We start from the raw sequence: 16,476 nt of genomic DNA, 5'->3' as shown, positions 1-16,476 counted from the left end.
CTGCTCACTGAGCCAGAGAGATGCCCCAGCTGGCCCCTCCCTTAAAGGAGAGGAGAAGAGCAGCCAGGCTCTGGGTGGTAAACTGGGGAAGGCCATTCCTTTCCATTATCTGCAAGGATTTGTGCCATTTGGCTGGCACCAGGATCCTGGCCTTTCACCCTTCTGGGCTGGAAAGTTATTCAGTCTTCAGCAGGCACTGTCCAAATCAAACACAGGGAAGATAAAGCACACATCTAGATGTGTGCTTTTCCCAATTCCTCCCCTGCTCCCCACCCCCCAATGAATGATAGACCAGTTCTGGTCAAAGCAACAAGACAAAGAAGTTGGCAGAAGGCATTTTATTGGTTGCAGAAGGAGAGGCTCTCTGCAGAGAGGAGCTGACCAAGGAAGAAATGAAAGGGAGGGTGGATCTGCAGGTGAAGGCCCTAAGGCCAGCGGTCCCAACTCTTGAGGGTTGGGGACAGTCTGGACATTTAGCTTCAGCCGGTTCATCTGCCTTTCCACGTGGAGGCCACAATGCTCCACAAGACCAGCTGGAGGCTTAAGAGGCCCAGCCCTCTTTCCACAGGAGGCCCAGATCCAGAAAGATATGGAGGCAGCTGCTGTAGGCGTGTGCTTACATCCAGCAATGGTCACACCGGTGGCTGACATTTACTGCCTACAGGGGAGTCCATGAAGAGCCCGATCCTGTGCCTTTAAGTTAGTCTTCACCAGGGGTGGGATATGACAGGGTTAGCTACTGGTTGGGATTTGTGAGGTTTGGTGATGTGAGCAGTGTGCCTCTAAATCGTCCCCTGTAAATTGTCATCAGCATGCTGTGTGCAGAGAAGCAGCCTTTGAAACAGCCCTCTTTTCTTGTTTTTTTAACTGCAGCTGTGCGTCATTCAGCAGCTGAAGTTGAGAAATCAGGAAATAAAGATCAGGTAAGAGCCCAGGTGGGCGGGTGGGCAAAAAAATCAGCAGACATAGAACTGGTTCTATGTCTGCTGCTCTTCAGAGCTACAGATTCTACAGAGGTGGACAGAACAGGTGGAAACCCACTCGTGGTCTTCACCCTCACCATCTCCTCTTCCGGCAGTGAGCTCAAATGACATGGGTGGTTTCTCAGGACAGAAAGAGCCCAGGGACGGGCTTGGAACTGTCCTCACATTTTATGAGCAGAAGCTCATGAAGAAAGAGGAGGAGGAGGAGGAGGAGGAGGAGGAGGAGGAGGAGGAGGAGGAGGAGGAGGAGAGCCCAAGAGCCTAGCTGCCAGATAGACCCTCCACTACCCACTCTTCCAGGCCTATTCACAGGGCAAGAGAAAGGCTAGAAAAGAGAAAATATCAAATCAGGATAATTCCTATAATGGAATGAAATCCGATCATTTTACTCCAGGAAAAGTTCCATTCATTGGAGACTTCCAGAGCCGGGTCTTAGTAGCGCGGCAAAAGCGACTCTTTCTCCCTCCCTCTGTCAGCATCAGTATGGCTCCTCCTCATCGGTGTCCTGGACGGGAGGGAGGGAAGGGACAGCTGTCAGGGAGGGAGGGAGCTGGGGAGACCCACGTGCCCTTCGCTCAGCCCAGCCCTTTGGGTCACAAGTGTTGCTGGCTCAGGGATGAAGATCCCTTCAAGTCCTCTCCCCCCAGCAGAAAACATCCCCCTGCCCCAAATAATGCGCGCAGCCTGTGGGTCTCCCCAGCCAGCATTCCATTCACACAGGCCCGGCCAAGCCAAGCCACAGCAGGCGGACTCACCCCTCTTGCCAGCCCTTGGCATGATGCCCAAGATTGGATGGGTAAGAAATCCCATTCGAAGTTTTACACCCCTGAGAGTGGTGGCTGTGACTATTCCTGATGCTGGCAAACCTCAGAATGAAGCTTGGTAGAAGGAAGTCCTCTCTTATGGTTCTGAATCTGAGAGAGGCCTCGCCCTGATTACAGGTAGTCTTCTACTTACGACAGTCCATTTAGTGAAAAAAGTGACTTGTGGCCATTGTTCACACTTATGACTGTTGTAGCAGCACCAGGGTCACTTGACCAAACTTCGAATGCTTGGCAACTGTTTCCTATTTAGGACAGTCGTAATTACCTGGGGTCTTTGCTCATCTTTTGAAACTCTCTGACCAGCAAAGTCAATGGGAAAGCCAGGTTCACTTAACAAGCGTGTCACTAACTTAACAACTGCAGCGATTAATTTAACAACTATGGCAAGAAAGGTCATAAAATGAGGCAAAATCCACTTTACACATGTCTTGCTTAGCAACAGAAATTTTGGGCTCCATTGTAGTCATAAGTCGAAGACTGCCTGTACATCTTTTCATCCCACCTGCTCAGGAGCAGAGCCTTCCCTGCTGGGGCCCCCGCCCTAGAGAGCGTCATCCCTCTGCCCAGTTGTGGTGGGGGATTCTCCTACAGGGGATCCCGCCTATTGGCTGCCTCATGAGCAACACTCGGGCGCGTTCCCTCATGACCTTGCTCTCCTATTTATTTTTGCCTTGATGGAATATTTCAACTGTTGGTTTTATTGTGCATGAACTAAAATTAATTTGTGTGAGAAAGGCAGCTATATACATTTGATTGATTAACAAATAATAAACCGATCTTCTATGCTCGTAGATAATCTTCACTTAACCCCCTCAGATGGAACTGGCAACCCTGCAACTAAGCAAAGAGACGGCTAAATGGATTGGATGCTGCTTTCTGTCACATTTTCCGCTTTGTTTGCCCCTTTTGGAGTGTCCTTGTACCAATGGAAACTAACGTAAAGGTCCTGGCCACCCAGGGCTGGGAGCCACCGGTGTGGCACACAGTTTCTAGCACTCTTTTCAAATCTCTTCTTCTCTGCTCTGTGGAGGGAAGAGGGGGGAAAGGAGGAATCTCTTCATCCCTGGCCCCTTTCCCTTTGCCAGTGGGATTTCATTGCTTTCAATGTGTAGAAGAGCAAAGGGCTTCCTGTCTTGTAACTCTTTCCTTTCCAAACCACAAGAAGGGGCCGGGTGGGGGGGGGACGACCACAGTTCACACACACACATGTTGTGTATTGAACATAATGGAAGTTACATGACAGGGATTCTGTGAAGGTCATAAATGGAATGTACAGTTATTTTTTTCAGCACCATCAGGACTTCGAACAGTTGCTGAAGGAACAGCTGGTAAAGGAAGATTATGTATGATTCTAAGTTACAGCATTTGCTGGGGGAGGAAGGACTTTTCTCCGTCCACATTTTCTTCTCTGCCAATAAGTTTCATATCTCCAGCAGGTCTCCCCTCGCTCCCAATCACAGAGCCTTGTTGGCATCTCCTACAACCTTCTACTTAGTCTCTTTGGGCCACCTTTCTGAGCTCAGCGACCCTCCAGGCAGCCCGAGGGCAGTCTAAGCACTCTGCCAGTGTCTGCTGGTTCTCAGTGGGGAAGAATGAGAGAGATGCCAGCAGGGAGGAGGCTGAACCCCTGCTGGCTTCCCAGCGAGAGGATGCAGGAATTGGTGCTTCCATAACATGTGGGAAAATGCAAAAGATTTCTCTCCTAATGACCTTTCAGCTTACCAGGCACTGCAAACAACAGCTAACCAGTCGCTCCCTGCAGCCCCTTTGCTCAGGTCTGTAGAAAAAGAAGAGAGAAGCAACTAGCTCCACCAGCAGCCCAATTGTGGGCCCCTCTGCTCCTATACCGGGTGGGCCTCTCCTTCTCAGCTACCACTTGCCCTGGGGTGTAGCAGAGGGAGGGCCATCTTCACCTCCCTTAGGAGGCAATCAGTCCCTCTGCCAAGGCTCAACCCCTCCCCTCATCGCTCTTACTCTTCGACGCAGACTTCGATGGAGGACTTCTGGCAACCAAGCTGCCTACTTGGTTTCATCAACCCAGATTTCTGATTCATCCGAACCAGCAGCAGAACCACCACAATGCCAGAGGGAAGAAAGACCAGGATGGAAAGCAGTCCAGATGAGGTCAGCTGGAAGGAGGCACCTTTGGAAACAGAGCAGGGTGGGGCAGGCAGAGCAAAACTCCTTCCTGCTGCCTGCTAGAGGAAGCCCCAGGTGAGCCTATAAGAGTCCCCCAGGGCAACGTTAGGGACTAGTGCAGCCCCCTCAGCTACCCCAGGCACCCCAAACTGGAAGACCCTCTGCAGGGCAGGCAGAAGGACGACCAGCCTGAGCCAAGAGGAGCAGACTTTCAGGAAGCAGCTGGCAGTGGCAATGCGGGGCCTGCCACACCCTCCCCCTCCTGCCCCCCTCCCTCTGTTTTACCTCTCTGACTGACGGTCAGCAGGGTTTGAGGGATGTTGTGCTGCACATCAGGGGGATTCTTCACAGAACAGGTGAATGTCCCGTTATCCTCCAGGGTTGGGTTCCAGATCATAATGGAAGCATCCTGCTTGGACACATCGCCAGCCCAAGAAACTCTCTCCCGGAAGCTCCCTCTCTTGGCTGGGTAGGCACTGGACTGGTAGTGGAAGACCTGGGGGAGGGGAGGGGAGGGGAGGGTAAGCCAGAGCAGAAGAGCCCACAGCAACCAACTCCCCCAGGGAGAAGAGGTCACCCGGCTGCCCGACTTCCTCCCGTGGACTGTGCCACTTCAGGGCTGCCAAAGCAGCAGAACCAGGGCCCTCCCGCAGCTCACCGGTTCCAAGTTGCCCCCGGCAAGAGGCCGGTAGGTCCAGTCGATGGTGAGCTGCTCTGTGACCGGAGCGGAGGATTTGAACCGGCACTTGAGGGTCACCGGCTCGCCCACAAACGCGCGAACTTGGGCAGCGGTCTGGATCTCCAGCAGGTGGACTCTGGCAACCGCTGCAAGCAAGCACAGCCGCAGCGCCGGTCAGCCTCCCGGCCGCAGCCCCCCGGGCCCTCTTCCGCCACCTGTCTGGCACCGGAGCCCGTCGGGAGGGAAAGCAGACCGCCGCGGCGGGGCTTCGGAGCGCGCGAAAGCCGAACCCCCGCCCGAAGCCGCCTTCCCGGGCCCGCCGCCCTCCGGTCCTGGGTGGCAGCGGGCCGGGCCCCTGGCCGAGGCCTCCGCCGCGACCCCCTCCCCAGCTCGCCGTCCTCCCCGCCTCGCATCCCCGCCGTGCGGCAGCCCTGCTCACCCAAGAGGAGCAGAGACAGCGCGGCCGCTCCGCCGGGCTGCTTCCGCTCCAGCCCCATTTTCCGGGACCTGCCGCACCTGCCCAGCCGGCCGGCCGGTGAAGCCGGAAGAGGCGGGCCCTGCTCCGAGGAGTTCTGCCAGCGCTGGCAACAGGGGCGCCCCGCTTCTCCCGCCGCGGCTCTTAGGAAGTAGGGCCGGCCGCCCCCCGCGCCCCTCCCCCGTGAAGGTTCGGGAGGAACCGGCAGATCTCGAGTGGATCCGGCCAAGAAGGCGAAAGAGAGCAGGGGCCCCCGTGGGGAGGCCAGACGTCCGGCAGCGGTCAAGGCGCTTTGGCCGCTTTTCAATCTCCTCCGGGAGCGAAGCTGAACTGGAGAAAAGAGGCGGGCAGGGGCGGCGGAAACTCCCCTGATGTCCGGCAACTTCCCAAGAGCGATTGCTGAGACAATAACCGCATCCCGACTCTGTGTGTGCGGATGAAAGGTGGAATCCGAAGCAAGGAATGGAGATTCGGCAGCTCTCGAAGGAGACTCTTGGCCCGGGTCGCGCCCTTTGCCTCAGCCTGGGTTTGCTGCCTGGGCCCCAGCTTGGCCGCCCAGGACTTGCTAGACCTGAACCAAACCACTCCTATGACCGTCTCTGGAATGCAGCAGCCCAGCCGGGACTGCCGGTAATCACCTCCCATCACCTGACCAAGAAAAGGAGAATCTAGAACAGGAGCCTGTCTGTGCCAAAATGCCTGGTATAATTTCATGGTGGAGGTGAAATTGTGTTTTTCTTTTTCTTTTGCTTGGTGTGCAGAAGAGGCTCCAGCAGCCACTTTGGGCCCTTGGTCCAGCTGATTGGTCTGCCCCAACAAGTTCTCCTTCTCAGCAAGTTGGAGCAGGCTGGGTTTGGCCAGGAGGCCCCTCAGCTGCCACCCCAGAGCCTCAAATGAAGACCAGCCAACTGCACCCACTGAGGTCTCACTCCAGAGGCCACTGGAGGGCAAGGGAGTTTGACCCAGGAGAGGCAATGCCACCTGTGGGTGGTTTCTTAGGCGGCATTGCCCAGTCCTCCCTCCCTCCCTCCCTCCCAACCAACCAGCCCAAGTCCAGACACTGCTGGAGACTCCGTGCTACTTCGCCTCAATCTGCCCCTCCCCCTCTTAGTTTCCCCCCCCACCCCCCCAGTTGATCTGGGTCTCCCCCTTGCTCCTCCTGGGCCTCTGAGCAGGAACTTCTTTTTGGGCTCCCTCCAGGATGGTAGTGTGCAGAATCCGCTCTCCTGGGGCCGCCTGGCTTCAAGGGTGGCACAATTGATCGGGATGGGCTTCCGTACTACATTCCATTAAGCTAGATGACACTCACTTTTAATCCCAGGCAATTGTACCTTTATTATAAAATATTCCATTTGCATACAAGACCCTTTAAATAAATTAGTGTATGAAAGTGTTGTCACCTAAGGATATGAAAGGGTGGCACGTAAGAAATCCAGCAGACAGTCCTCTAATATCTGAAGCTTCCGAGTTTTAGAGGTAGTTGTTGGTAGGGTCACATAAAAGGGGCTCAGTGGCCAGAGAATTGTTTTTTGTCCAGGGCTCTTAAATCCTCCCGAAGGAGAAAGCAAACCCTGGTTTTAAGGAAAGATTTGTGCTGTCAGCCTGGGCTGGAGAGCCTTAAAGGACATGGAATGGCTGCACCAAGACCTTCTGCCTGCACAAAATGAGGCAGAGCTCCTGCTACTCCAGGCAGGCCACAGAAATGGGGCTTTGATCCTGTTGGAAGAGGAGACCCTTTCCTAAGTGGTTGGGGGCTCCCCCTTGGCTTTGGCCCAGGAAAGAGAGCAGAACAGTTGGCAAAGTGGTTCCCATTGCCCTCCCCCAAGCTTGGCCTGGCCAGTCTGTCTTGACCAGATCTTCTGCTGACCCCAACTTGGTGGCCAGCGGCCCCGAGGTCTTCAGTCACCGTGCCAAAGGCAATCCATACTCCAGGTGGGCAGGGGAGGGCGACTGCTTCAGACACATGGAGAAGACCAGCTAGGCAGACCTTTGGCGTCATGTGGGCAGAGGTGAGGTTTTGTCTCCTGCAGGCGCTCCTACATCCTGCAGGAAGTCTTCTCCTTCAAGGCCAGGAGCAGAAGCCCCTTTGCCGCCTCCGCTCCAACAGGCCACAGCGTCCATGGGTGGATCTGGGAGAGAAAAGCACACAAGAAGTTATTGTGGGTGATGCGCCAGGCATCACCTACAATTGCCGCAGCCCCTCCATCCCTGGTTTCTCTTCGAGGGAAAGGAAACTTCAGCCTCCCACCTCCATCTTGGAGTAGCTGGTAACAGCTCCTGCCCGGTGCTGGTCCAACCCCTCCAGCTCCAGCATCCTTTCCTTACCAAGACCGATGGGCCCCCTCTCTGGACAGGGGGGTCTCCTTTTCCTCTCCACCTTCCTTCAGCTTCAATTGCTCTGACCTATTTGAGAAGAGGGGAAGAAGGGCAACAACCGCAGGTCCGGAGGCACCAAAGTGGCTGCTTTGTGAGATGGGACGGGGGGGGGATGGGGCAGGTCAGCTGGGTAGCCACCACTGGCTCAGGTTGCATTCGGGGATGTTTTGGGGGGGTGCTCTGGTTCCCTATGCCTGCTGGGGGGGCTGCAGGCACACCTGCCTTTTACTGCCAAGCCATCCAGGGGAGGCAAGGGGGTCTTTTTTTGGGGGGGGGGACGACTCTGGCTGCAGGAAGCAGAGGGAGAAAGTGCCCTGTCTTGAACGTTGGAATCAGATGTGGCACTGTACATGTAAAGCACCCACAGAGTCGATCAATAATTAGCTGCCTCCCTCCTGTGTGAAGGTCGAGGCCATTCCAAGAAATCTCCTGTGTACAGTCTCTCGTGACAGTCTGCTGGGCAGCCTCAACTCAGCCATTTGCAGGGCTCTCTGTGGCTTCTGGATTCTGCTGGGTGAATTTCAGACCATGCCAGCTCCTCCTCAGCGGAGCCCCATTTCCACCACTTGCACAGTCCTCTGCCACAAAGGAGTGCCACCCAGGAGGCCAGTCCCTCCCTGCAACTCACCTGCCCACCTCCCTTGTCTTGTCTTGCGGCATCCTCCGCCAGTGACGCCAGATCACCACGACCACCACAAGGAGGACCATTGCAGCACAGGAAATGCCAATGGTAAGGACCAAAATATGCACCTCCGAAAAGCTTCCTGTCCAGAGACAACAGGAGGGCCGATGAGGAAGAGAAAGACAAGGGTAGCAGTGCCAGCCCCCTGCAGCCCACCTGGCTCGCTCACTTTTCAATACAACACTCAGCCGGATCTCGCCAATGATACCGTCCACATCAGGTGGGTTCTTCACATGGCACTGGAAGGTCCCGTTGTCTTTGGGGCTCACATTGTGGAGCATAATGGAAGCGTCATTTTTGTGTACGTTGCCATCCCAGGTGATTCTGTCTAGGAAGCGGACTGATTTGGAGGGGTAAGCCCGGTGGTTGTAGTAGAGCACCTGAGCACAGCCAAGAGAGCACCAGTTAGGCAGCTCCTAGTCTTCGCTTAGCAGCATCTCTTGCACCCAGGTCCAGATAATTTCTCTTACTGCTTTGTGAAAGGACTCTGCTGAGCTCTGGGCAAGGGAAGGCCCCCACCCAATGGCTATGATGAAGGGGGGATGTGCAGTAGCCAGGGGAAGGGGGGGGGCTGGGGAAGCTTCCCTGAGCTCCTCTGCAAGAGGGCCATCCAGTCAGCCTGCAGGGAGTGTGCCTGGGGCTTGGGGGACTCCAGACCTGCCTCCCAGGGGCAGCTACCTCTGCCTGAGTGGGTGGGCAGGAGAGGCTGGGCCGGGCTCCAGCAAACGGGCCCTGAATGCCTTCTGGGGATTCTGCCTGCTGAGCCAAGTGGCCCAGGGAAGCACAGGCCGCTCTGCCAAACGCTTCCGAAGGAGCGGGGGACACTCTGCTTTTCCCCCAGGTGCCTCGGAGCCGAGCCCCCACCCCACCGGCTGATGACCCTTAGCAGCCTCTCTGCCCCGCCGCACCGCAAGGGGACTGACCGCCTCCAGAGGCTCCTTCAGCTCCGACTGGAAATACCAGGAAACCGTCAGCTTCGGACCCGCCGGGACTGGACTGCGGAAGGTGCACTTCAAGCGCACGTCGGTCCCGTTCAATGCTTCCAGGGTGCCAGGGGTGAACGTTTCCAGAGCCGCCACCGGCCCGAGCGCTGCGGAAAGAAGCAGAGGGAAGGCGAATGCCGCGGCAGGGCCCGACGGCACCTGGCGGAAGGAAGGAAGGGCCCAGAGCCGCCGCTTCCTGGAGGTGGGCGCTGCCCGCTCGGCGCAGAAGGGAAGGAAGCCGCTGAACAGGTCGCGGCTCCGACGGGTAGGAACTCGTCGGCCGGTGACGCCGCCGCCGCCGCCCAGAGCAGCCCCGGGCGTGGCGGCCCGGGTCCGCAACCGCTGCGGGGGCGGCCTAGAGGCGGCAACTCCGGAAGAGCCAAGGCCGCGCCTCTGCCTTCCTCGGGGTCGCGATCGGGGTCCGCAGGGAGGCCACCCAGCCGGGACTTCTCGGCGGGGATCCCGGGCCTTGCATCGCCGCTCCGGGGGTGGGGGGGAGAACAGGCTTGTCTTACCGAGCAGAAAGAAGCCCCAGGCCGCGGGTCCCGCGCGCCGCGACGCCGGGGGGGCCATGAGCGCCTGCCTCTGCGGGATCCGGCCAGCCGCTCCGCCGAAACGCCTCCCAAACCTGGAATGAGCCGGGCGCGTCCCGCAAGGATTGGGAGCCTCCCACGGGCCGCCCAAGGAAGAGCTCACCTGGCCCCCGCCCCCTTTCTCCAGGCTGTCGCATGCCGGAGCTGGGCTGGGCGCCACCGACCGGCTCCCCGCTCGCGGGGCTGTTCTGCGCGTCCCCTTGCACCGGAGCGAGGCGGAGACGGCCTCTCCGAGGAGCCGCGCCCCACGCTCTTTCCACAGGAGCCCCACTCGTTCCTACCCCTGTCCCGGAATTTGGGGAAAGTCCTAGAATTGTTAGGGACCATCGAAATAAAAGGAGATTCTCCCGCAAAAGGTAGTGCCAAGCCGGCCCGAACACGAGGGGGGATTTGTTCACTGCAAGGGTTTATTGCGAGGTTTGTTGATTGTCTGCATTGCAAGAAAGAGAGCCCCCACTACGGGGAAAGCCAAGATTTGTATAGAGGTTAGGACTACGAGGCAGGAAGTCTTTGGGGTCTGATTGGCTGGCCATTTGGGGAAACTGGGGAGGTCCTTGTCGGGCGGGGTACCTGGGTGGGTGAGTCCTGGCCTCAGGCACAGGGAGCCTTTCCACTGCCAGCAGAGCTGGAAAGGTTGGGGTTCTTCACCAGGTTGTAGAGGGGCCTTGGCTGGAGCCGTGTGTGTGTGTGTGTGTGTGTGTGTGTGTGTGTGTGTGTGTGTGTGTATTTGAGTCTGAAGGGGTTGTGCAAAGAGAAGACAGGGTGCAGCCTCCATTTTGTTTGTTAGATTTATTTTCAGCCCTGCACTTCTGGTACCTCCAAACACCAAACTAAACACTGAAGAATCTCTTAAATGCTCTCCCCTCCCCCATCTTCCTAAGAAGCAGTTCTTGTGAGTGGGGATGCTTGGGGAGCTGTCTGCACATGCTCAGAAGGCTCTCTCTTTACCTGAAAAGAGGCACTTAAATTTGCCCACTATCTGAGGCCATCAGGCTGAGCTCAGGTGCATGCCAGCCCCAAAGGCAGCAGAGGAGGGCCTTAAGCCCAGGCCTGGCAGGGCCAGGGGATGATCCCAGGGAGGCACTGTAGCGCCTGATAGCAAAGCCTTGGCTGTGCTGTGCCTGCTTGCCACAGGACATCGCTGCCACACCTGATGGAGTGGCAACTGCTGTACAGGAGCGGATGTTGGTCAGGGAGAGCTTCCCAGCTGTGATGACCAGAGGAACTCAAACTGGAGGCTCCCGAGGATATCAACCAATTGTTCTTGGCCGCCGGCTGTTTGGAAGGCGTTTGCCTTCACTTTCTTTCATCACGAATCTGAGATTGTGGTCCCTTGGATTGACTGCTGAGCCCCACCCCCATCCCCCACCCCCGAAGCACCAGCTGGGCCTCCAGTCCAGTGGCCCAGAAGCTGTTCCTGCCAAGACATCGGGCAGTAAATAAGGGCTAGTGTGTATTTGGTGGAGGGATTGAAGAGGCGGTGGGTGGGGGGTGGGATGCCTGTGACTGCTTCTTCTGTGTTGCTGGAAGAGCCCCCCCCCCCCGCCCCCTCTCCTGCAGGGGGGGGGCAGCTGAGCAGTCCTGGCTCCATCTGTGCCTTCACTGAGCCTCGGCAGCTCGCTCCTCCTGCTTTGCCGGAGCCCCCACTTCCTGGCGGGCTGGGCCCACAGCGGGTTTCTTTCTCTTTCTTTACCGATTGCTCAGCCCTGTTCTCAGAGCCCTCCTGCAGAGGGAGAGAGGCAGCAGGTTCTCCAACGGGGGAGCCGCAGAGAGTGGGAAGATGCCTCTGGGGCTCCCTTTGGGCGCCTTGGTGCTGCTCCTGTTCCACCCAGGTGAGTGCCGCAAGGAGGGCCGGGCTGGGGCCCCATCTGGGCTCCTGCTTATTCCAGCAATCGGTCCGCCTGGCTTCTGGCCCTGCCGGTCAAGCTCTCCTGGGGCCCAGCCACATGTTGTGAAGGGAGGCAGCCGCCTTGTTTGCGCACATGGCTGCCTTTCCCAAAGCCTCAGGCCTGACAGCCCCAAGGACGCCATCTCCCCTTCCAGGCAACAGGTCGATCTCCATGACCAGATCCTCTAGAAGAGGTTTTCCCGCAGTACATTGGCGATTGTGTGTTGGGTGGTGGAGAACATTTTCGAGAAATCACAAATTATTTCCCAACTAAATGTTTTCCACCTGGGTTGTGTTTTTCAGAGCAGGTGGTCAGTCATTTCCTCCCCTCCTAGTGCAGGTAATCCTCAACTTACAGCCACAATTGGGACTAGAACTTTTGTTGCTAAATAAAGCAGTCGCTAAGTGACTTACATTGAATTTTGTGACTTTTTCAGCTGCAGTTGTGAATCAAACCATGCCATTGTGAAGCAAATCAGGCTTTCCCCATTGACTTTACTTGTTGAAACCCTCTGGGAAAGTTTCAAATGACAATCATGTAACCATGAGGATGCTGTGGGGGTTATAAGTGCGAGGACTGGATGTAAATCACTTTTTCGGCCAGCCCTGTCGTAACTTCAAACAGTTGTAAAACAAATGGTTGTAACTCAAAGACTACCTGAAATCTCAGGGTGGTGCCTGGGGCTGAGTGGTGGAGGAGCGGGCCTGGTGGGTAGGGCTGAATCCCTTGAGTTGGGGGAGAGCTCTCTCTTTCCCGCTACCGTGTGTGTGTGTGTGTGTGTGTGTGTGTGTGTGTGTGTGTGTGTCCCTTTCCTCAGGAGAGCCCTGGAGGGGGAGGGGGAGGAGCACACATGGGAGGGTCTCTAGCTGCATGATGGAGCGGAGTCCCCTCTTCAAAGTAAGGTCCACAGGTCCTCTTTTAAACAATGGTGGCCTAGTTTGGCATAGGAGCCACCTGACCCTGCAAAGGAAGCTTCTGGAAGATTACACGATGCAAACATGAGAGGCCTTGTGATGCCTCAGTCTTCGGTGCCAGGCAAGAAAACCAACGCCTGCACCCACGCTTTCCGCTGCCTTTTCCTGGGTACGGCTGCAGCGGTGCCCACGAGGGGCTGCTGGGTGATTCCTCCAGAAAGCTGTTAGAATAATTGCCACAAGTCTGACTTGTGGAGCAGCCGCTCCATTTCAGGGGCTTTTTGGGGAGCAACCTGGCCCACAGCCTTGTCCTCCAGCTTTGCTCAGGCTTCATAAAAGAAATGGCTTTTAAGGTGCGGAAGGGAGCAGCTTTATTCTGGAATCAATGGCCGTTGCGTGCCGGTGAGAAGGTCTTCACTGTGTTTTTTTCTTCTTTTCACAGCCAGGCAGGCGGAGGGACAGGTTGAAGGTAAGGAAGGGAGTGGCTTTGGGACTTTGGGGCATTGCTGGAAACAAGTCAGAAAGGGAGCAGCGGCTCTTGTCCATGCAGTCATCAGGGACTGCCCCTGGCACCCTTGCCCCAAACCAGCCGCCGCGTATTTACCTGGGTGGGTTTGTGATGGCTGAGGAGGCGTCCTTGCCACCAGGATTAAGAAACTGGGAGGCTCCAACGAGGCCCAGCCTCTGTCCCGGCTCCCCCGGGGTGTGTGGGGGAGGGGGTGTCGCTTTTTTGAATGAAAATGGACGCTCTCGGGGACATGGCATAGCCGTCCTGTTCCATGTCTCTTCCTCTGAAGAAGCTCAGGTTAATGACAGTCCAGGAAAGTGTTTGGAGATGGTTGCAGAATAAGAATAGCAACGTCTGTTCAAAGGTAAACTACTGTAAGTTACCTTTTAAAACTGCCAGTGACTAACACCTGTGGCAAAGCAGACAGGCTGCCTGTAAGGAGGCCAGGCCTCTCCCTGAACGTGCATGTGGGGCAAAGAAAAAAGCCACAAAGCCTCGACTGGGAAGAAGGGAGAGAGATGTGTGTGGGGTGTGTGTGGGTGTGTGTGTGGGTGTGTGCTGTGGGGCACTAGCTCATAGTCTTGGCGAAAAGACAGCCACGCTGCTCTTCCCAGTGAGAACCTGCTGGATTATCTGCCAGGGTTTGTGCCCAGAGCTGCCAGGTAGACTCTTTTTCTGACTTGCCGTAGAAATCAAGGTGGAACTCTCTTTGGGGAAGGTGTTTCTCACGTGCCCGGGAAAGGAATTCAATTGGTGGGACATGAAGTCCGATCGAGGACGCACGAAAACTCTGAACTTCTCCACCCCAGACGACCAGCTCGAAAGAGGGTGGAATTTTTTCTGTGGGCAAAAGAATGCCAAATTCTGGAAGATTTACCTGCAGATCAAAGGTCAGTCATGGCTTCTCTGCCCTTGATGGGGGAGGGGGGCTGCTCAGCAGCTTGAGTTGCCTGGTGGCCAATCCCACCGCACCCTTCTAGTCCCAGGCAGCCAGGGCAGAGAAGACCCTTCCCGCAAAGCCAGGCTGGCAGAGCTCCCTGTTCAGCGGAGGCTTTGGGGTTTCCTTCAGGGTGCAAGGACTGTGTGGAGCTGAGCTTCGGCCTCGGGGCTGGCATCGTCGTGGCTGACCTCCTGCTCACACTGGGAGTCCTGCTCCTGGTCTACTTCTGCAGCCAGAAGCAGCAAGCCCTCTTCAGGCCAGGTGCCCCACGGCGGCTGCAAGGTGAGTGCCCCCGCCCCCCGCAACTGCAGGCCAGGTTTTAAGCACGATGCTTTGCAGTTTGGAGGAGTCTGAGGGGTGAGGGTAGTGCAACAACCAGGACAGCAGATGATTTTGCAAGCCCAGGCAATCACAGCAGGAGAAAAGGACAGTGTGTGGGGTGGGGGGGGGGGGGGAAGAGAGAGAGAGAGTGCTGAGCCAGAGAACGGCAGAGGCAATGAACTTTGCACTTTGCTTTTTGCTCCAGGACAGCAAACAGATCAGCCCCCACCTGTTCCAAATCCAGATTATGAGGTAAGCCCTGGACTGAATATGGGATGGTGGTGGGGGAGTCCACAGTCCCCTGTGCAGCATCTCAAGTACTGGAGGCCAAGGGTCGGAGCTGCAGAGGGGAAACAGGCACTTGCCCCCCCTTCTCTGCTAAGGTCTATTGCCTAAGTGAGGATCCAGTTTTAGAACAGGATAGGATGGGATTCTTCATTGGCCAAGTGTGATTGGACACACAAGGAATTTCTCTTTGGTGCAAATGCTCTCAGTGTCCTTAAGAGAAAAGATACATTCGTCAAGAGTCATCAGGGACAACACCTCATGATAGTATCATAGGCTACAATAAGAATAAAATAGAAATAGGATAGGATGGGATTCTTCATTGGCGAAGCGTCATTGGACACACACAGGGAATTTGGTCTTGGTGCAAATGCTCTCAAATTTAGTGAATTTCATCAGCACTGACTTTTACGTTTGGGAGCAGATCCCAAAATGACTTTTCCCCCTACTTTGGTACTGTCAGGATGGAACAAAAATTCGACTGGGAGGTTTAGTTCAAAGATTATTTGAGTGAATCTCTGAATCAATTTGCTTTTCTCAATTAATTTTTAAAATCTAATACCCACATTAGAAGCTACATTGTGAATTTTTTTACTTACCAGTTTAGAAAATGTAACATTACAGACACATCCCACACATCTTTATGATTCCCCCACTTAAAAAAAGAACCTAACATGGCTTTAAACTCTACTGCATATGGAAGCCACGGTTCCCTGATACGTATTACACAAACAAGTGCAAAAACAATCAAAAGCTCTGGAGAGCGAAGAGCATCAGAATCAAGAGTCTGTATCGCATACAGCGAGTGGGGTCCTCCCTTTGCCAATGCCCCTCTTACACACACACAGCCAGCGTCCTAGAAAGTAAGGCCAGGTTTGACCCAAACATGTTCTGTTCCTGCAGCCGATCCGGAAGGGCCAACGGGAGGTGTATGCTGGTCTGGAGCCCCAGGCTTCCTGAGGTGCTGCCTCGCTTGCCATGGCAAGATGCCAGATGTTCCAGCTGGCCACGAGAGTCCCAGAAGTGCCTGCCTTCTCCTCTTTGCACTAACTGCTGACCTTCCTGGTGTGGGGGGGCTCCCTGTTTGCGCCGAGCTTTGCCGCTAGAAAATCGGGTGGCCTGGAGAGCCCCATCCCCGGTGGAGCAGAGAGCTGCGGGATGACTGCAGGTCTCACCTGGGCGAGAAAGGGGCACCCTGGGAGCCTCTCCCCTCGTGTGGGGCCACTCAGCCAGAGCACTGCTACTCCAAGGGCACCCCAACTCTGTGGCTCCCGTCCCGTCCCCTGGGCAGGGCCTGCTGTTCTGGCTGGGGGTGCCCAGGGACCACTTGTGACCAGGTCTCCCCTAGAGCACCTGGTCCATTTGTGCCCACTTGCCCTGGCAGGGGACGCCACGAGGGCCTGCTTTTACATTTGTTTGGCTTGTGCTTGCAAAGAATCCTAGTAAAGCTCTCTTCCATTCACCCCAGCCGCCTCCTGTGCTGCTTCTTCTCTGATAATACGGGTATTACTGGGAACAGACTTGGGGAAGTGGGGGGGCAGAGAGAAAAGAGGAGGTGCAGGAGTGACTAGCCAGACATGAAAGCCCAGATCTTCTCTGCTTTCCCAGCCACCCGCAGTGCCCCGCTGGGAGGGGAGCCCAGGTCACATAGCACCCCCATAGTCCTAAGACGGGCAGTGGGCCTCCCTCCCTCCCTGCCTGAGGACCAGCCGAATGAACCCGTTGCTGACGGTGAGAGGCAGCCCCATGAAGGCTCCAGCTGCACCAGGAGGTCCCTCAGCACAAAATCTGGCAGTTGCAGAGGGGAGGAAATGCTGGGGCCCCACATCGAACCAGCCCCCGCCCCAGGTGATGTGCTCGTTCCACAGGATGTGGTCAAAAGCAA

General features: G+C 56.1%; 3 protein-coding genes across 7 annotated transcripts; 1 reads left to right on the top strand and 2 right to left on the bottom strand.

The window, feature by feature from the left end:
* Positions 1–321: 321 nt before the first annotated feature.
* On the bottom strand, positions 322–5,147 carry LOC113441853 (myelin protein zero-like protein 3). Its single transcript, XM_026709053.2, has 6 exons — positions 5,065–5,147; positions 4,605–4,771; positions 4,232–4,442; positions 3,782–3,950; positions 3,530–3,584; positions 322–1,488 (listed from the first exon to the last, which is right to left on the bottom strand). Exons 1-6 carry the CDS (start codon positions 5,120–5,122, stop codon positions 1,462–1,464), a joined length of 687 nt encoding a protein of 228 aa, XP_026564838.1. The 5' UTR covers positions 5,123–5,147; the 3' UTR covers positions 322–1,461.
* A 1,262-nt stretch (positions 5,148–6,409) lies between these two features.
* MPZL2 (myelin protein zero like 2) lies at positions 6,410–9,786 on the bottom strand. Its single transcript, XM_087938738.1, has 6 exons — positions 9,657–9,786; positions 9,082–9,248; positions 8,328–8,538; positions 8,105–8,240; positions 7,426–7,503; positions 6,410–7,229 (listed from the first exon to the last, which is right to left on the bottom strand). Coding segments are annotated over exons 1-6 (651 nt in total). The 5' UTR covers positions 9,715–9,786; the 3' UTR covers positions 6,410–7,228.
* CD3E (CD3 epsilon subunit of T-cell receptor complex) lies at positions 8,732–16,053 on the top strand. 5 transcript variants are annotated; one of them, XM_087938735.1, is made up of 7 exons: positions 8,732–9,343; positions 11,439–11,566; positions 12,980–13,006; positions 13,735–13,935; positions 14,115–14,267; positions 14,512–14,558; positions 15,495–16,053. In XM_087938735.1, exons 1-7 carry the CDS (start codon positions 9,276–9,278, stop codon positions 15,549–15,551), a joined length of 681 nt encoding a protein of 226 aa, XP_087794861.1. In that variant the 5' UTR covers positions 8,732–9,275; the 3' UTR covers positions 15,552–16,053. The 5 variants fall into 5 exon arrangements, with proteins under 5 accessions (XP_087794861.1, XP_087794862.1, XP_087794859.1 ...); XM_087938736.1 differs by having other exon boundaries at positions 9,243–9,406; XM_087938733.1 differs by lacking the exon at positions 8,732–9,343 and adding an exon at positions 9,388–10,151.
* The last annotated feature ends 423 nt before the right edge of the window (positions 16,054–16,476 follow it).

Source organism: Pseudonaja textilis, chromosome 9, assembly GCF_049901715.1.
Source record: "Pseudonaja textilis isolate UNSWEBS1 chromosome 9, rPseTex1.2, whole genome shotgun sequence".
Lineage (NCBI taxonomy): Eukaryota > Metazoa > Chordata > Lepidosauria > Squamata > Elapidae > Pseudonaja > Pseudonaja textilis.
The sequence above is the reverse complement of the archived record's forward strand: the minus strand, read 5'-3'. Positions and strand labels throughout refer to the sequence as shown.

Excerpts from the sequence above, each read along its gene's own strand:
- MPZL2 (XM_087938738.1), bottom strand. The coding sequence starts at position 9,714 with ATGGCCCCCCCGGCGTCGCGGCGCGCGGGACCCGCGGCCTGGGGCTTC. Across the intron at positions 8,241-8,327 it reads GCTGAGTGTTGTATTGAAAA|GAAGCTTTTCGGAGGTGCAT; the intron begins GTGAGCGAGCCA and ends GTCTCTGGACAG. Across the intron at positions 7,504-8,104 it reads AAGACAAGGGAGGTGGGCAG|GTCAGAGCAATTGAAGCTGA; the intron begins GTGAGTTGCAGG and ends CTTCTCAAATAG.
- LOC113441853 (XM_026709053.2), bottom strand. The coding sequence starts at position 5,122 with ATGGGGCTGGAGCGGAAGCAGCCCGGCGGAGCGGCCGCGCTGTCTCTG. Across the intron at positions 4,772-5,064 it reads GCTGTCTCTGCTCCTCTTGG|CGGTTGCCAGAGTCCACCTG; the intron begins GTGAGCAGGGCT and ends GCTTGCTTGCAG. Across the intron at positions 4,443-4,604 it reads CCGGGGGCAACTTGGAACCG|GTCTTCCACTACCAGTCCAG; the intron begins GTGAGCTGCGGG and ends CCCCTCCCCCAG.
- CD3E (XM_087938733.1), top strand. The coding sequence starts at position 9,775 with ATGAGCCGGGCGCGTCCCGCAAGGATTGGGAGCCTCCCACGGGCCGCC. Across the intron at positions 10,152-11,438 it reads CTGCAAGGGTTTATTGCGAG|CCCTGTTCTCAGAGCCCTCC; the intron begins GTTTGTTGATTG and ends CCGATTGCTCAG. Across the intron at positions 13,007-13,734 it reads GGCGGAGGGACAGGTTGAAG|AAATCAAGGTGGAACTCTCT; the intron begins GTAAGGAAGGGA and ends GACTTGCCGTAG.